The 18,783-nt window shown below is 43.6% G+C and overlaps 1 protein-coding gene across 5 annotated transcripts in view; it reads left to right on the forward strand.

Annotated features, from left to right (window-relative positions):
• TENM1 (teneurin transmembrane protein 1) overlaps nucleotides 1–18,783 on the forward strand; it is a 1,699,828-nt gene that overhangs the window by 1,542,822 nt on the left and 138,223 nt on the right. For all 5 annotated transcript variants that reach the window (XM_075940969.1, XM_075940972.1, XM_075940971.1 and 2 more), the window contains 2 exons: nucleotides 6,978–7,194; nucleotides 15,476–15,595. In XM_075940969.1, the coding sequence (XP_075797084.1) occupies nucleotides 6,978–7,194; nucleotides 15,476–15,595 (337 nt within the window). The remainder of the gene's footprint in view (nucleotides 1–6,977; nucleotides 7,195–15,475; nucleotides 15,596–18,783) is intronic.

Genomic DNA, 18,783 nt, shown 5'->3' on the forward strand with positions numbered 1-18,783 from the left:
AAAACAGAGAATAGTTATTTAAAAACACATTTTCAATCTCAAATCTTTGAGAGCTTTCTCTGTTTTTGCTTAGACAAATAGAAGAATCATGTCTGTTCAAATTTGGCTTCTCAAGGTTTCCTATAACAGACAGTAGCTGGAATAATTCTTGCAGAAGAAGATATTTTGGAATAGCTCCCAATAGAGACACGCTTACTCTTATAAGCTAATTGGGGGATGGGAGAATCTTATTTTTATGAGAGTTGGGTTTTTTTTCAAATTTAGCTTAATTCACTTCTAAAGCTTATTCTTCAATAGCTATTCCCATAAGTTTCCTCAAGTAACCAATCTCTTAGGTCTTAAAGAAATGGCTTCTTTTAGAAAGTAACTTAACTGCTTTATCAAGGCCCTTTATCCTGCTTTAGTTTACTTTTAGGGCGCTCTATCATCATAAAGCTATTATAACTGACTGCCCAAAGAATTCACACTGCCTAAAGCATCTTCAAGTGGTGTAGATGCACCCCGCATTCCTTTGGCTCCCCTCTTCCCTGAAGTTGCAGACTGTCTGAAGACTGCAAAGATATCTTAAAGCTGCTTTTGAGCACCCACCCACTGAGCTCAATTATGGACAACTCAGCACCTAAGATTTTGTGGCTGTTTAGAGTTCCTCTTTGTTATTGTCCCAATGACAAGCCAACTCAATTTCTTTTTCCAGGTGTTCTAAAAGAATCTTCTTCATATATTTTACTTAACCAAACAAATAATTGCCTTGCCCAAGGGCAGGCAATATTAGTACAAGGAGTTTCAGATATTTCCATTTTATTATAGCAGGGATGGGGGACCTCAGGCCTGGGGGTCAGGTGTGGCCCCTGAGGCTCATGCCTCCCAGCACTGGGGAGCCCACACTGGTACTCCAGCCCCTCCAGCCCTGTGGTGGAGTAGCGGGGGGTGGGATCACACAAAATCTACTAGGCTGGGGGCCCCTGGGCTCTGGGATGTAAGGGGACTGTGGGGAGTGACTTTCTCCTTCTCAGTCGGGCCACATCGGTGAGGGATTGGTTTCATTTTTTGTTTCTCACTTGTGTGTGGCCCCCAACTGATTTTTCTGTGGGTGGGTGGCCCCTGACCCAAAAATGGTGCCCCACCCCTGCATTATATGTTCTTGGGTTTCCCTTCCTTAGTGAATATTGTATACCATTATTTACTGAATGTGTACAGTGGGCTGTGTATGTTATATTGAACAAAGAGGAGGTCCCTACCCAGAGGGCCCCCGTGAAAGTCTATGGCAAAAATCTAGCCTTGTTAAAAACAGAAATAAAAGAGATCACTGCCTTCCCTGCTGCCATGGCCGAGCCCACCACTCCAGCCAAGCCACCAACAGCTACCAACACTGCCTCAGGCAGCTCCCAGGACCCTGACAGGGTCCAAAAGAGATGCATGTTTTCCTGGTCTGGTACAGAGATCTTGGACCTCATTGTGGTCTGGGGCTAAGAGGAGAACCCCCAGGATCACTGCACCAGGTGCAGGAACATCGATGTCTCTGGCCAGCTGGCTGATAGCCTGGCCAACAAGGGCCACAGCCATACCCAGGAGCAGGTGCAGATGAAGGTTAAGGAGCTGAGGCAGGCATATGCCAGGGCCAGGAAGCTCAGCTTCTGCTCTGGAGCAGCACCCTAGACCTGCTAATATTAATCCCAGCTCCACTGCATTTTGGGGGCTAGTCAGTCCCTTCCCTCCCTTGTAGTGGCCTGAGGTCTGGAGGTGCCCATCATTGCTCTCCCAGGGAGCAAAGATGCAGAGGAGGAGCCAGAAGAGGCCAGCACCATCTCTTTGCCTGCAAGCCAGGACCTCATGCTCACCCTGGAACCAGTACTCCCATCCCTGGATGTCTCCCGGGCATCGTTCGAGGCCGGGGAAGGCCCGTAGGTGAGAGTCATTTCTTTCCCTACACACACACATGGGAGGAGGTGGCAGTCAATGAGGGGCTGGGAGGTGCTCCTCTCTCACCCTACTCAGCCTGGGGAACATGCAGCAGCCTGTGCACCTAGATGAACAGTGCCAGTCTGGGGCACACAGCCCCAGGAAGCTGCTACAGAGGACCCTTGTGCTATTGCTCACTGGATCGGGGGGGGGGGGGCTGCCATACTCCTTACCCTGGGGTGGGACACCCTCCCACCACAACTCACTAATAGGAAGCTGGAGACTTGGAGACACACACACACACACACACACACTCAGGAGTACTGCACACGGGCATGCCTGCATGCTGAGGGCAGCACTTGCTCCCAGGGACAATGCGCTGAGGTGCAGAAGTGTTTGCCGTTCACGCACACCTTCCCTCCAATGGCTTGACCCCTTCTCCTCCAGTGGGCAGTGATACAAGTCCTCTCCCTGTGGGACACCACCACTGCTAGATCCAGTGTGTGCATGGCACAGAGGCAAGCCCAGCTTCCCCCTGGCCCCCCACCTGCCCACAGGCTTCTGGTCTGGCTGGCACCTTCCAATGCCTGCTTGTCCCTGGGACATGAGGGTACTGAGCCTCCCCCCTGGACATCTGTGCCCCTGAAAGAAAGGGCTCGCTGTCTAGGCCACAGATGGCTTTGCTTCAAGCACATCATCTTTGTCTGAGCCAAGAACTGACTGACCTTCTCATTGTTCTACACAGCTGGACCAGCTGCGAGAGGGGCACGGTCGACACCTCCCCGGCTGCCTCCCGACCCCACATGACCTGCAGCTGCTAGAGATCTCAGGAGAACCTACAGAGGGAGCATATCTCTGCCATCTGAGCCCTGCAGTGCTGCATGGAACAGCAGGACTGCAGAATGGAGGAGATCCTGCAGCTGCACCACAAGATCTGAAGGGAGATGAGGGAGCAGAGCTGGATCATCTGCACTGCTCTACAGGCAGTGACTGACACGTTGGTGCCCACTCCTGTCCCAATTCCTGCCCCTCCCCCAGCCTTCCCCTGGAGCCACCGAGGGAGATCCACCAGAACCAGGCATCACTCTCAGCCCCAGAGCAAGCCTTTCCTCCTTGCTCCAACTCCCTCCTCCTTCCCCTCCAGGGTTATTTACCCAATCCCTCCCCAGTTTCATTTATCCCAATTAAGTATACAGAGTTTATTTTTTTGAAACAAACTGTACTTTATTTCTCTGCAGGGAAGGGTGGGTGGAGAGAAAGGAGGGGTGCGGGAGAACAGGCAAAGAGATGGAATATACAGGCCCCTTGTGGGGAGGCCCATGGGAATGTCATTGAGGTACTTGTGAGAAACTCTCCCTCAAGGCCTCTCCAATTCACACAGCCTCCTGATGGGCCTGCCTTATAGGAGCCATGCACAGCTGCTCAAAGGCCCTGTCAATCCAGTCAGCCTCTGTCCCCCATACTGGGAGGAACGTCTCCCCTCTGCTTTCACAAATATTGTTAAGGACACGTGATGTGGTGGACAAAGCTGACCTCCCCACTAGAGGCCTTTCAGCACCCTGGCCAGCAGCAGGAGCAGTGGAAAGGTCCTCTGAGCAGGGTAGAGGGGCAGCCTGCACTGCAGCCAATCAGAATGCGGCAGGCTCTTACATAAGGAGCTACTAACTAAGGCCCATCAGTTTCTTCCTGGAGCTCAACCCAGGGAGACCTCTGGACCGACTGGGACAACCAGAACCTTGGACAGCTCCGAGTGGGAGCTGGGCTCTTGTAGCTAAGCAGAGCTAGACCTGGCGGCTAAAAGGTAGCCAGGGACAAACAGAACCCAGACAAGGGGAACTCTGCAGCAAGGCCCTAGAGAAGGACTGGATGAAGCGGCATCCCTGGGAAGTGGCCCAAGGATGCAACTATACCTACAGACTTTGAAACTCGGCAGGTATCTGCTACATATAGGGTCCCTGGACTGGGACCCATAGGAGTGGGCAGGCCTGGGTCCCTCCCCCCAGTCCCCTGCAAACCACATCCGAGTGAGGGGGGTAAAAGAGGAGGCATGAACCTCAGCCATGGACTGGACTTTGACTCGCCCGCAGACGAGTCAAATATTGTGAGTTAAATATTGTGAGACCCCCTTCAGCCACCAAGGGGCGCTCGCACTCAGGACTGAACTTGTTACAACACAACACACTGCCACCACTTGGGTGATGTTCCGCTCCTCGACATCCAGGTGGCTGAGGATGCAATGGAACCACCCGAAGATGCCCTCAAGAGCCACACAGGCCCTGCTGAAATGGGCATTGGTATCCTGTGTAGGCCTTCATTAGCCGGGGGAGCAGAGGGTAGGCTGTGTCCCCTACAATTCAGACTGGCATTTCCATGTTCCCAACCCTGATGGTGCAGTCAGGGAAAAATGTGCCGGCATACAGCTTCTGGTAGAGGCTGAAGTTGCAGAAGACATGCATTGTGCATCTTCCCCAACCACGCACAGTCAGTGAACTGCCATGATGGCTTACAGGACCATCGAGAAGAACCCCTTGTGGCTGATGTATTTGGCTGCCCAGTGGTTGGGGGCCTGGATGGGGATGTGGGTTCCATCAATATCTTCCCCCCCCCCCCCACCACCACAGTTGGGGAAGCCCATGGCAGTGGATCTGGCAATGATAGGTCCATGTTGCCCAGGTTGATGATTCTGCGCAGCAGGACAATGTTGATGGCCCTCACCACCTGTGGAAGGAGACAAACAATCAATCACAGGGTTATCAGGGCCATTGGGAGGTCCACAAGATGTCCTCTCTTCCCCTCCACACACCAGGAGCACCCGCCTACTGACCCGATCCCTTGTCAGGGCTTTGTGAAGGAGGGACTGAAAAATCACCCTGGAAGGGGGCTTTCCACCATCATCACCCCTTCCCTAGGGAGCCCCATTCCAGAAGTTCCATTCACCCCGTTCCTGGGACAATAGCCCGAGAGTTCCATACCTGCAAGAGCACAGCCCTGATGGTTGATCTCCCCATGCCAAACTGGTTCCTGATGTATTGATAGCTGTCCATCATGGTGAGCTTCCAGATGGCAATGGGGCCCACTTCTGGAGGAGGATGGCGGGTCTCATGTGGGTGTCCCTTCGCCAGAGTAGAGTGAGCCATTCGCACAACTCCAGAAAGGTGTCCTTCCACACGAGGAAATTCTGGAGCCACTACTGGTCACCCCACTGCTCCATAATCATACAGTCCCACCAGTCGGAAATGGTGTCCAGACGCTAGAAGTGTCGGTGCATGATGTGCAGGGGAGGGTAAGTGGGGTTGTACTGCATAGTGATGAGGAAGTTCCCTGCAATGATTTAGGGGTTGTGTTCCAGCAGGACCTGGAAGGCATCCCACAGAAAGAGCTGAAGGAGGTGCAGCACAACCTTTAAGAGCTTTTGACTGCTGGGAGGCAGCTCTGGATCCATGACTAGAGAACTGAGGTGTCTGCAAAAAGGAGCTGTCTACACAGCACTTTTTTTCTCAAAAACCTCTTGCGCAAAAGGGATCCGAGGAGGAAATGCAAATGGCAGCGACATATGCAAATGAGCGCTCCATTTGTATTTCCTCTTGCAGAAGAGACTTGTAGTGTGGACGTAGCATAAGAAAGGTAACAGCAATATTGCCAGAAACAGAAAAGGAGAGTGAGTGAGGAGCTCTAAACAGGGGTTTCAGGTCCCCCTTTTCCTGGCAGCCTGAGAACCCAGCTGTGAGCTGGAGAGGACTGTTTTTGCAGCCCTGGCTGACCCAGCGGCACCGGCCCCAGTGCCCTTTGTAGCTGAGGGACAAGAGCTCAAACCCTGTCAAGGACTAATTGCACAGTACTGAGAATGCCAGAGTAAGGTACTGGGACCCAGCAGTGGGGTTACTCTGTCACACTATATATATCTATATCTATATCCAGCTTTATTTTCAACCTTTTTTTATTACAGTAATGTGTGTGCAATTTAGGTAGCTGTTTGCTGGAGTATGAAATATTTAGCTATTTAAGTGATGTTCTCTGTGCCTAGAAATAATAGATACAAAAATGTCATAGAAAAATGGTCTTTTTTAAAGAAACCTAGCCCCATTGAACTTCACCTATTGCACAGAATCATAGAGTCATAGAACACTAGAACCATCTCCACCTCCGTGCACATGTGTACGTTTTTATTATATACAGGAACACCTTTCCCTTTTTCCCATGCCTATCCTTCCTAAGTAAGCTGTACCCTTCTTTACCAATATTCCAATCGTGTGTATTATCCCAACAAGTCTTTGGAACTTTGTAAGTTTCAAATGTTGAAATAGCATGCATTCAGTTCACAAGTTTGTGTCACTTGAATATGATGGGAGTTGCAAACAAACATCAAGTAAAGAAGACTTAGATTTTAAGCATTTTAGGGCAGGGGCTGCATCTAGCTTTGTATTGGTAGAATGCATAGCATAATAGGAGCCACAGTCATGATCAAATCCTCATGAATTCACTTTATTGTAACTATTAAGTATAAGAATAATAAAACATCTGAAGATATTAGCACTTATAAAATTGTATAGTGTTTAAAAGCTGAAGAACTTTTACCAAAGCCCTTTTTACTGCTATAATAAAGATGTTTATTAAAACTGGGTAATGCTTCAGATTGTACAGGTCATTTCATGTACTTCAGAAAGCACACATTTTTCACAGGTATTCATAAACATTATAACAATATTGGGATACTAGAAACATAAACCATATATCTGTGGTCCATATAACCACTGGATCTGCTAATAGCGGTTGGTGTTTTCCTTCTGTCTGCATTGTGATAAGTCACATTCTTTCTTATCATTTAGTTTATAGGTTCTGTTTTCTCAGTGACACATGGAGATTCTGTGAGATCACATTCAGTATTAATAACTGGAGAGAAATGTCTATCCCTACTTCAGCAAGTGTTTGAGAGTTTTGCTGCATCTGGGCCCTAGAGTCTTAAAATCAGCATTTCTTCCCATTGACTAGATATTGTTCTCCCATGCTTTCTAGAAGAAAATCGTTTGGTTTCTTCTATACATTCTATTTCCTTAACTTTTTGTTTTATCCATTTTCAGATGGTTTGACAGACTGTGTAGACCCTGATTGTTGTCAGCAAAGCAATTGCTACATAAGCCCTCTCTGCCAAGGTTCACCTGATCCCCTTGACCTCATTCAGCACACCCAGCCTCCTTTCTCTCAGCATCCTCCAAGGCTCTTTTATGATAGAATCAAGTTCCTTATTGGCAAGGAGAGCACTCATGTAATCCCGGGAGATGTCTTATTTGACAGCAGGTAAGTTTCATTTTTAATTGATGTGATCTGGACAGTGAAAACTGTATTGATAAATTATTTTAATAGAAAAAAATTGGTTTCAAGGTTTTCTTAGAAATCATTACTGACTTTTCCACATTAATGGTAATTTCTGAAAATAATGGAAATAACAAATATTTTGTTTGAAATTCCAGCAATTTAAGATGTGCCCTCCTATATTATTAGTGCAGACTCCTAGAGTTACTCCATCTGGATTATAAAACTGCTGTAGTACCTTTTTTTTGTATGGGTGTAACTATAATCAGGGCTGCTGAGAGACTTGCCAGGCCTCAGGACAAGGTGGGAGGGGACTTGGTTTTGTATCTGAAAAAGGAGCGGGAACTTGGATGGAACGGGTGAGGGCTGAGGCTAACCTCCTCCTGCCAGCCCATCATGGAAGCCCAGAGCATGCTGCACAGAGCGTGAGTGACACTTTAAAGAGCCCAGGGCTCCAGCTGGGAGCTCTAGGCCCTGTTAAATGGCTGGGCCCCAGGACAGCTGCCTCCTTTGCCCTCTTTCCGTCAGGGCTCAGACCATCATGGGAGTTAAACTTGTCTGTGTGTGTTTCCATGAGAAACAGTTTAGAATGCAATTTGTGACAGAATATTGGAGATGTACCGGAGGGCAGTGTTGGAATCATATGAGGTCCCTTGAGTGAACTTCATGCCACAGTGGAGCTGTGACATAACATAGTAAACATGTTTTCTTTACTTACGTGCCGAATGCCCCTTAGTCTGATTAGCAGCAATATTGAGCAAATAGTAATATAACGTGCAGTTTGCCATTTTGCTCTACAGGTTGCCCTTTAATTGACGTGTATCTGGTAGTGTGATCTCAGAAATCAGATCATTTCTGTGGACTTGTAGGGTTATGCTGTTTTTTAAAGCGAGAGGAATGTGTGAAAAAGGAAGAGTAAACACTTGCTCAAAAAACCAATTACCCATACTCTCCCCTGGAAAAAAGTAAATTTGAAATATAGAGGCAAAAAAGGTTTTTTAAATACTGCAATTCATCCTGGAAAGCAGTAATTTTTATACTGACATAAGCATTCACCAATCATCTCTGCCATCTAACAACTACTCTTAGGCCTGCACATTAGATAAACTAAGTTGTATTAGTAAACACACTAGTATTGTTTATTTGCATAAATGTAATGTCATTTTACCAATGAAAATATGTAAACAATCTTTAACATTCCTAAATATTTAATCTCTGTTAAGACCATAACAGGATGATATAAATATGTGTTTAAAAGTTCATGGAACTGAACAAAACCAGTAACCGTTAGCACTAAGCCTTGAAGTCTAAATCAGTAAGGCTATGTCTATACTGGTGGGTTCTTGCGCAAGAACATCTTTCGCAAGAACACGTGCACATTGCCACGTGCTTTTGCGCAAGAGCATCCATGGCAGTGTGGAAGCTCTCTTGTGCAAGAAAGCTCTGATGGCCTTTTTATCCATAGGGCTTTTCTGCGCACGAAACCCCTGCTGCGTGTCCACATTGTCCTCTTGCACAAGAGCTCTTGCACAAGATAGCTTACACTTGTTAGACAAGAGCATAACTCTTGCGCAAGAAGCCTTCTCTTACCCGCTTTACTGTAAATCTTCTTGCGCAAGAGCGGGCGGGCAGTGTGGACGCTCTGTGGAAGAACGGCCGTTCTTGCACAAGAACTCACCAGTGTAGACATAGAGTAAGGGTACTTCTACACTGCACGCTTATTTCAAAATAAGCTATTCTGGAATAGTTACTCTGAAATAACTTATTTCAAAATAGCACGTCTACACTGCAGGGAAGCCTCAAAATTAGTCAAAGGCAGGCTTCCCTAATGTAGACATGCTATCTCGAGGAATAACTTAGAATGGCCCTGGTGAGGGGCTATTTCAAAATAGCAGAAGTGGAATGTCTGCACATGCCTTATTTCAAAATAGCTATTTCACAATAGGCTTTATTCTTCATAGAATGAGGTTTACAGATAAGCCGCCTGTTATTTTCAAATTATTTTGAAATAAAATGGCTTTGTAGATGCTCGCACAGTTATTTTGGAATAACACTCATTATTCTGAAATAACTTGCTGTGTAGACATACCCTAATGGAACAGTGCAATTAGTTTATTTTACCCGAGTGCATAAGAGGCACCAAATACAACATTTTTGGCTGCATGTGTATTTAATATAGCATATTGCTGTTTAAAAAAAAATACAAAATAATAACTAGCTCTTACATGTTACTCTTTTATCAGCAGTTATTCATAACTTCCCTCAGTAACATACACCAGACATCTATCCATTTAATGCCACCTGGAAGATGAGCAGTAAGGTAGCCAATACAGACTGCACATAATCCTTTCAATATGTGTTTTTTTAGATGAAAATAACTGATCTTTTGAAGCTATCTTTGATAGGATTTGACTTATTCATAAAAGCATTTTTGAATATTTCAGTTTTTGCTTTATTACCTAAAGTCCCTTTGGATTATGGAGAATAAAGTTATTTGACCTGTTTAGTTGGTCTGTCCTCGGAAGCTGATAAAATTAGAAAGGTTGCAGAGGTCTCTGAAAGACAGAATTGTTCCTCTAACAGACCACTGTCCTGTTTGGTTGACTTTTATAAATCTTTTGTCCTCTACTATCAATATAGTGGCCCCTGGTATCTTTTACCCTACATTCATCCTCAAAAGTCACCATGGCTTACAATGATTTTCCGTAGTCGAAGCAAAAGGGAAACTAGCTAGAGCACTAATGGTAGAAGTGCTGAGAAAGTGAACAGTTTGACATGAAGATATTTTTTTTAATTCTTTTGTTATGAAGAACTTCCACTGCAAAATCTCACCGAATAGATGTGTTGTGGACAGTGGGTAACTTGGACATGACTGGCACAGCTCAGAGCCTAATATAAGTTCCTTACTCTTGTGAAGACATTACTAAATTTTAGAGAATAGTGTTGGGCAGTAATGTTCTCATGTAGGATTCTGCAGAGTTCTCTCTAGCCACTATCCCCATTCAACAAGTATATGAGGTCAGTAAGAAGGCAATGCAGAATCCTAGTTTAAAGCACAGTGTTTTCATCTCTTCCAACTCAGTGCAATTTGATGCCCTGCCCTCCCTCTGGTTTGGATCCAGTATGGATGAGAGCTGACTGAGTCTCAATCTAGATAAAACAGAAGTGATAATGGTAGGCTGGAGAAAAGAACAAGAAAATCATTGTCAAGATTTTATCTGCTCCTCAGACTGAAGTTGTTTACCTGCTCTTTGTTTTTCATGTAGGCAATTTTGGAGTTTTGTTAAGTACCTAGTATTCTTATATTATGTTTCAGTAAGTGTCCAGATATCTTTTCTTTTCCATTTGCATCCAGTTAGGAGATAGAATCTGTTCTTTTGGATGTGGATCGCACTACTGTTTCAAGCCTTTATTGTTTTAAGATTAGGCTGCAGCGGTGCGCTCAACCTGGGGTTTCGGACTTGTTTACATGGTGAGGTTCTATAAGGTGTGGGGGTTTTTTAAAGTGCATTGATGTGCTGTGCATTAATTATTCCATGCAGACTCTGCTGGTGTGCACTAAAGGTTCCCTACTGTACTTAAATGTAGTAGGGAAATATGTTAAAGTGTGATGCCAGGATCTATGTGCACCAGTCAATGCAAAACAGATTAGCACGCTTTAGAAATCTCCTCCTCCGACCCCCGTAGAGCACATCAACCCCCTTCAGTATGGACATGCTCTAAATCAGAAATCCATTCAGAATCTGAGGCTTGTGTATAGCGTAGGATCCTGTAGGGTATCTTGTCGTACGTTACACCAAAACTTTGAATTTTGTAATGGTTGCCTTAAAATGTTAATATGTAGCTGCTACATATGGAAAGATGAGTCAAATTAATTTCCGGTGAATGCATCTGCTTATATAAAGAGTGTAGCATGTAACAATATTTTATCAACCTTGACCCACAGGACTTTAAAAAATGCTTACTGCTGGAAAGCTACTTGACTCATTGCAGATTGCCTACAAAGAAGGTCCAATTAATTACCTTACAAAGGCTCCTCACAATGATATTATCAGCAGGAGGAAATTAATGTACCTGAGTAGCCCCTAGCTTAATTTCTGATTGAAGATTTTAATCAGAGAAATAATATAAAAATTACATATTTGGTAATGTAACAATTGTGAATTCACTCAGGTTTTCCTGACAGAATTCTACATCTGACATTAAAGTCACAGCCTAAGGTGCTCAGTGCATATTGGAAGTTTAATACAAAAAACAAAAGATAAAATAACAAATAAGGCAGCATGTAGTTAGGCGAAATGGTTGAATGATAGAATTGTTAGTGAAAATTGTCAAAGAATGCAGCTAGAATAGTAAATACAGAATGACCTAGAAATTTTAAAGTAGAGATGTCAAATAAACTGCCTGATAGCCAAATGAGATCATCAGTTAAAAGTGGACTGACCCATGAAGCATTTACAAAAAAATTGTACTTTTCAAAGGCTACCTGTAACCCATGGAATCTGTGCCTCCTCTCCAAAGAAAGCAGATAGTCCCTCTAGAATTGGAGATTGAGCACAGTCTGCCAGAGGCCTAGAAACATTTTAAATCTATTTGAAAAAGACAAAGGCTGCAGTTTATCAGAGACATTTTTCTCCCTCTGTGCATGATGCAAAACAGTAGACAGATTCTCCAGTTCTTCTCAAATCGCTAAGAAGTTGGGGTATGTCTACACTACCACCCTAGTTCGAACTAGGGTGGTAATGTAGGCAACCAGAGTTGCAAATGAAGCCCGGGATTTGAATTTCCCGGGCTTCATTTGCATCTCGCCGGGCGCCGCCATTTTTAAATGTCCGCTAGTGCGGACTCCGTGCCGCACGGCTACACGCAGCACGGACTAGGTAGTTCGGACTAGGCTTCCTATTCCGAACTACTGTTACTCCTCGTGAAGCCTAGTCTGAACTACCTAGTCCGTGCCGCGTGTAGCCGCGCGCGGACATTTTAAAATGGCGGCGCCCGGCGAGATGCAAATGAAGCCCGGGAAATTCAAATCCCGGGCTTCATTTGCAACTCCGGTTGCCTACATTAACCACCCTAGTTCGAACTAGGGTGGTAGTGTAGACATACCCTAGCTGCATTTACCTTATAATTAAAGTAAGTTTGACAAACTAGTTTAAAAGACTTAGATCAAGATAATATCATAATTGCAAAGAAACAGTAGGTATTAGAAAGAAATGCCTTACAAATTGGCTATTATGTAACATACGGAATTTTACAAAAAAAAATGTAGCAGAGATGTGACAACAGTAAAGTTAAACAGTGAGTCTAGAAGAACCTGCAGCAGACACAGAGAGCATGGTGGAGAGAGGGTCAGAAGACTACTAATGGGGAAAGTTGTCAGAAATAACAGGATTTCAGTCTAGCAGGAGAATGAATCAGATGAATGGAAAGTGACATCACTTCAGAAAGCTCTACTATAGTAGAAGATAAGTGAGGCCCAATGCAAGTAGCAAGACCACTAGGGATCTAAGAACAAGTATGCCCTGCAAGCTTTGTGAGATGACCAGGCATTTTGAAAGGGAGACAATTGGCCCGCTAAGTAGTTTTTCTCCAGAGCTCTGAAGTGACAGTCAAAAGTAGTTAAATGAAAATGTGTTCATATATGAGCTACATGCAGAAATTAACATTTATTTTGGACAGTTGTTGTTGGTTGAAGATTTACTGTAAGTCTTGGTAATCTAAGAGATGGCTGGAGACTGTTCTAGTTAGCAGTGAATGCAAGGAAGACAGTAAATAATGAGGACAAATGTAGCAATATACAGAAAAGCTTAGAACATTTAAAGACTAATAGATTACAAAGACAGCTCAATACAGATAAATGTAGAATAATGAGTTGTAGGAGTCTTTATCACATACTGTAAATGTGTGTAGGTTATAAAATATGAGGAATAAAAAAGTTGAAAGAAAAGTATGAACATTATTTATGAATAATGAGGAGCAAAATGAGCAAAGGAAAAAGGAAAGAATGTATGGAATAATGAAGAGTTTGATGAGTTATCACACAAATCTGTGTGCTCCATAAAATATTAGGAGTAGAGTCAAAGACAGGTCTGTGAGGAATGAAAAACAGAATAAACAAACAAAGGAATACTAGAATAATGTACAGAACAATGACGACAAGTCGGCATGCTTCATAAATAAAAGGATTGGAAAGAGAAAAGTCAAGTCTACAGGGCTACGTCTACACTGGCATGATTTTCCGGAAATGCTTTTAACAGAAAAGTTTTCCGTTAAAAGCATTTTCGGAAAAGCGCATCTAGATTGGCAGGATGCTTTTCCGCAAAAGCACTTTTTGTGGAAAAGCGTCCGTGGCCAATCTAGACGCGCTTTTTCACAAAAAAGCCCCGATCGACATTTTCGCGATCGGGGCTTTTTTGAGGAAAACAAATCTCTGCTGTCTACACTGGCCCTTTTGCGCAAAAGTTTTTCGGAAAAAGATTTTTGCCCGAGCGGGAGCAGCATAGTATTTCCGCAAAAGCACTGACAATCTTACATGAGATCGTCAGTGCTTTTGCGGAATTTCAAGCGGACAGTGTAGACAGTTGGCAAGTTTTTCCGGAAAAGCGCCTGCTTTTCCGGAAAAAGTGGCCAGTCTAGACTCAGCCCAGATGTCATAAAATATGAGAAAACAACAGAAACTAGTGGTTGCTGTTCTATCAAAACACAAATAATTGAGATTGGCATAGTTTAGTTAAATATACAAAAGGCCTGATAGTGATCTTCTGTATCACAATTTGCTTTATTGGCACTGCTCATGATATTTGACAGTGTGTGTTTGGAATCCGAACTAGATTAATATATGACAAAACAAGAGTGAATTAAAATTCTGATATGTATATTGAAAGAAAAATAAGTTAATGGTAGCACGTCTCTCTCTAACCAGGGATGTTGATAACTTTTAAATCACTCTGCACCCTGACAGATTGAAAACCATGTTAGATACCAAGGTGTGCTACTATGGGTGTAACACCCATGAAAGGGTTAATTTGGAAAAGCCACACTCTCTCAAGTAACAGCTTTATGTCGTGAGGGTGTGGTCAACCCAGTGACCTACTACAGTATGGTATACTCATATTCATGCCTCTTTCTCACATGAAGCAGAAAGGGGAATTGAACCAGGGACTGCAGCATCCTCAGAGAGTACACTAATTATTTTGTTTTTCTCAGAATGCCTAAAATAAAAAAAAATGTCAAATCAAAATGCAACATGTAGCTTCAATCCAACTCAAAAACTTTTGATTTGCCAAAATAATTTTAAAAAACTGCTTTCAATTTGACCCAAAATCTTTTTATTTCTGTCAACAAAAAATGCACCATTTGCCCAGCTCTACTCTACTGTATAGGGAATCTAAACTATAAGGCTATGTCTACACTGGCATCCCTTCCGGAAAAGGGATGCTAATGTAGCACATCGGAATAGCAAAATCCGCGGGGGATTTAAATATCCCCCGCGGTATTTGCATTAACATGGCTGCCGCTTTTTTCCGGCTTGGAGATAAGCCGGAGAAAAGCGCCAGTCTAGACGTGATTCTCCGGAAAATAAGCCCTTTTCTGGAGGATCTCTTATTCCTACTTTGAAGTATTTAAATCCCCCGCGGATTTTGCTATTCCGATGTGCTACATTAGCATCCCTTTTCCGGAAGGGATGCTAGTGTAGACACAGCCTAAGTGTAGGGTTTAAAAGTGTGTGTTGTGCTCACCTCTGACTCTCAAAACTACACCAAAAAGTGATTCTGTGAATGTGGCTTTCTGAGGTTCAGTCAGCTGTGTCTTCATATTAATCTCGTTTACAGATAAAGGGATTTTTCCCTGAATTGCCTGCTCTGTGCTAGAATCTGAAAATCAAATTGCATTCTTTCTTTTTACTAGTATCACTAGTATTGAAGAAACTGCAGGCATCTTAGTAATAATAGCTGCATGCTATCAGCTAATCCTGTGTAACCCCATGCAATGGCTGGGCAAGTTGATACTGAAAAGTTATATGTTCTAATGATGTACTAGGAACTCACGGGGGAGTATGTAAGTTTGTTATATTCAGCACTGACGTTTCAAATAGCTGAATAGTCACGCTTTGGGTCTATCTGCATCCCTATTATAAATTCATAGTCAGAACTTCTTAGCTGTTCAGTATTTAACCTGCAGTGTTGCACACTGTATGAAATCAACACTTTTTCATGTCCTCCACAGCTTCTTTATTTCATGTTAAATTATACTTTTCTTATTGCAGACGTGCCTGTGTTATTCGAGGCCAGGTGGTAGCATTTGATGGGACAGCGTTGGTAGGAGTGAATGTCAGTTTCCTACACCACAGTGATTATGGATACACCATCAGTCGACAGGATGGAAGGTGGGACATTTTCATCCCTGGCCTCTCATTACTTTTGAGATTTAGTCTAAGGACCACATGCCACCTTACATCCATGCTCAAAATTCATCCTCCTCCTAAATTATAAGTAATAAAAAGTAAATGAAAAAAAGTGAAGTGCCTTGATTGTTTTTGTAATCTATTTTTTTTCACAGACCACTTGAAAATTTCTGAGGGTCTCAGTGGACCACTTAATTATCTTTCCAAATATTGTTTGTACCATTAGCTAACTATTGTAAAGTGCTGTGGATGCTTTATTTAAAAAAAAACAATCTCCATGGCTGTGGAGGACAGCTTCAGGCTGTGGACCTGCGCTGGCTGGCCCTGAGATATGGGCCGAGACCTACATGAGGTGAGGGGGGCACAGTTCCATTAGTCACCTGCACGCCCTGGGCTCTCCATCCCCTGGTCACTTTTTCCCTCACCGGTGGGCAACCGCTACTCACCAGATGGTGGTCAGCAGCATGAACATGGGCTGGAAGGCTTCAGAGGAGTACTAGGTAGCCGCACAGCCGGCAGCTGGCAAGAAGTGGTGCTTTCTGGCTTCAAAGCGCCACTTTTCTCTGGCCAGCTGTGCAGTTTCCCCGTGCCCCTCTGAAGCCTTCTGGCCTGTGCTCGTGCTGTTCGCTGCCTCCTGTTGGCTCTCCTGAGGCTGCAGCCCACATGTGGGCCTCCCTGCTCTTCTGTTCTCCCCTTTACAGAGGCTGCACTCTGCGCTGGAGGAAGTGCCAGACCTAGTGCTAGACTGCCTGGCTCTGGGGGTCCATGTCATTAGGGGGAGCGCCCGTGCCAGAGCACCATGTTTCATTGTAAATCCGCCTCTACCATTGATAGAATTTTTCATTTTGGCTATGTCTATACTGCCCCCATTTTGTACAAAAAAAAATGCAAATGAGGCGAAGCGTGGAATATTGCTGTGCCTCATTTGCATAATTAATGAGGCTCCGGTTTTGTTCAAAAAGGAGCCATCTACATGGTTCCCTTTTGCGCGAAAAACCCCTCTTGCACAAGAGCCGTTCTTCCTGAAAAAAATGCGGAAGAATGGCTCTTGTGCAAAACCCTCTTGCACAAAAACGGAGCCTCATTAATTATGCAAATGAGGTGCAATGATAGCCATACTTTGCCTCATTTGCATATTTTTTGTGCAGAACGGGGACAGTGTAGACATAGCCATAGTATATTGAAAGCAGCATCTGCTCCTCTGTTCAGGCAGCACATCTGATTAGAGTTCTCTCTGGTAGGGTGTCCAATTGAAGAAAAGGAAGCATAAAATGCATGAAAACCTCCGTGCCTTAAATAATAACAAGAACATGTGGAGACATCCAGACACAAAAGAAAATAAGAATGGCTGTATGAGTCAGACTAATGGTTTGACTAGCCATGTATCCTGTCTCTGATGGTATTGCAGTGTAGACGTACCCTATTTTGCAATAACTAGCGCTATTCCAAAATAACTTAGTCTGTATCTCCACAGCCGGCAGTTATTTTGAAATAGTGTCAAAATATAGTCAAGCTGGAGGACTTCTTATTCTGACTCCTGTAACCCTCCTTGTACGAGGAATAAGAGAAGTCAGAGGAAGAGTGCTCTATTTCAGATTAAGTGTTATGTAGATTCTCCATATTTTGAAATAAGCTATTTCGAAATAAGATATGCAATTGATGTAGCTCGATTTGTGGAGCTTATTTCGAGTTAAGCCCTGCAGAATAGATGCACCCATAATGGCCAGTGCCAGATGCTTCAGAGGGAGTGAACAGAACAGAGCAATTTGAGTGGTCTCCCCCATTTATCCAGTCCCAGCTTCTGGCAGGTACTGTCCCATTGCAGCTCGGGTCCCTGCCAGCTCTTTAAACAGCTCCTTGTCAGCTCTTTAAATAGCTCCCTGCTGTTTTTTTCTGCAGCTCAGCTAGCTCTTGCTGGAGATGCACACCAGGGCACACCTGCTTATTTTCACCTTACCTGACCGTCTTAGCTAATAGCCATTGATGGACCTATTTTCCATGAACTTACCTAATTATTGTTTGAACCCAGTTCTACTTTTGGCCTTCACTGAATCTAAAGGCAATGAGTTCTGCAGATTGATTGCATTGCATGAAAAAGTACTTGCTTATGCTTGTTTTAAACATGTTGCCAATTAATCAGATGATCCCTAGTTATTGTGTTCTATGAAGAGTTAAATAACACATTTCTACTTCTATACTGTTCATAATTTTATAGAGCTCTGTCATATCCCTCTTTAATCATCTCTTTTCTAAAATGAATAGCCCCAGTCTTTTTAATTTCATATGGAAATTAGTCCATACTCCAATCATTTTTGTTCCCCTTCTCTGCACCATTTCTGAGATGGGTACTGCATGCAGTATTCATAGTGTGGGTAGACCATGGATTTAGATACTGGCATTATGATATTTCTATCTTATTATCTGTCCCTTTACTAGTGGTTCCTAATATTAGTTTTTTGTCTGTTGCTGCACACTGGGCAGAGGTTTCCAGCTAATTGTCCCCAATAACTACAAGTATTTTTCTTGAGCAGTAACTGGTAATTTGTCCCCCATTATTTTGTATGTGTAGTTGAGATTATTTTTCCAGTATACATTATTTTGCAATCAACTACACTGAATTTCAATTGCCTTTTTGTCATCCACCCATCGAATTTAGTGAGGTTTTTTTTGTAACTTTTTGCAGTCATCTTCAGATTTAACTATTGAGTAATTATGAATTGTCTACAAATTTTGCCACCTAACTGCTCACCCCTTTTCCCTGATCAGATCCAGAACAAATAGGATCAGCATATGATGATACTGTTGTTAGATTTCAGTACTTCTATGTTTTGAAAATTACCAAAATAATTATCAAAATCTCTGAGGAGTTTGGCATAGTTGAAATTTCTACAGGCTCCTCTTTGTTTCCCATCTTTCACCTCCATCTTCCATTGAAGAGGTTAAAAAAAGGCTTGTTCTGGAGCCTGTAAAGATCATTCTTTGAGCTACCTGACTGGTAGCAGAGCAACAGAAATTTAAAATGGGGATCTTTTCCAAAACTAGAGAATAGCAAAGCAGTTACTTTATGGCTTCTATAGTATCCACTTATCCTTGTGCCCCACTTAGGCACATCAGATTCTTCTTGTCTGCCACATCTTTTACGTAGTGCACAGAGTACTCCTGCAAATGCA

Source organism: Pelodiscus sinensis, chromosome 13 (assembly GCF_049634645.1).
Source record: "Pelodiscus sinensis isolate JC-2024 chromosome 13, ASM4963464v1, whole genome shotgun sequence".
Taxonomy (NCBI): Eukaryota; Metazoa; Chordata; order Testudines; family Trionychidae; genus Pelodiscus; species Pelodiscus sinensis.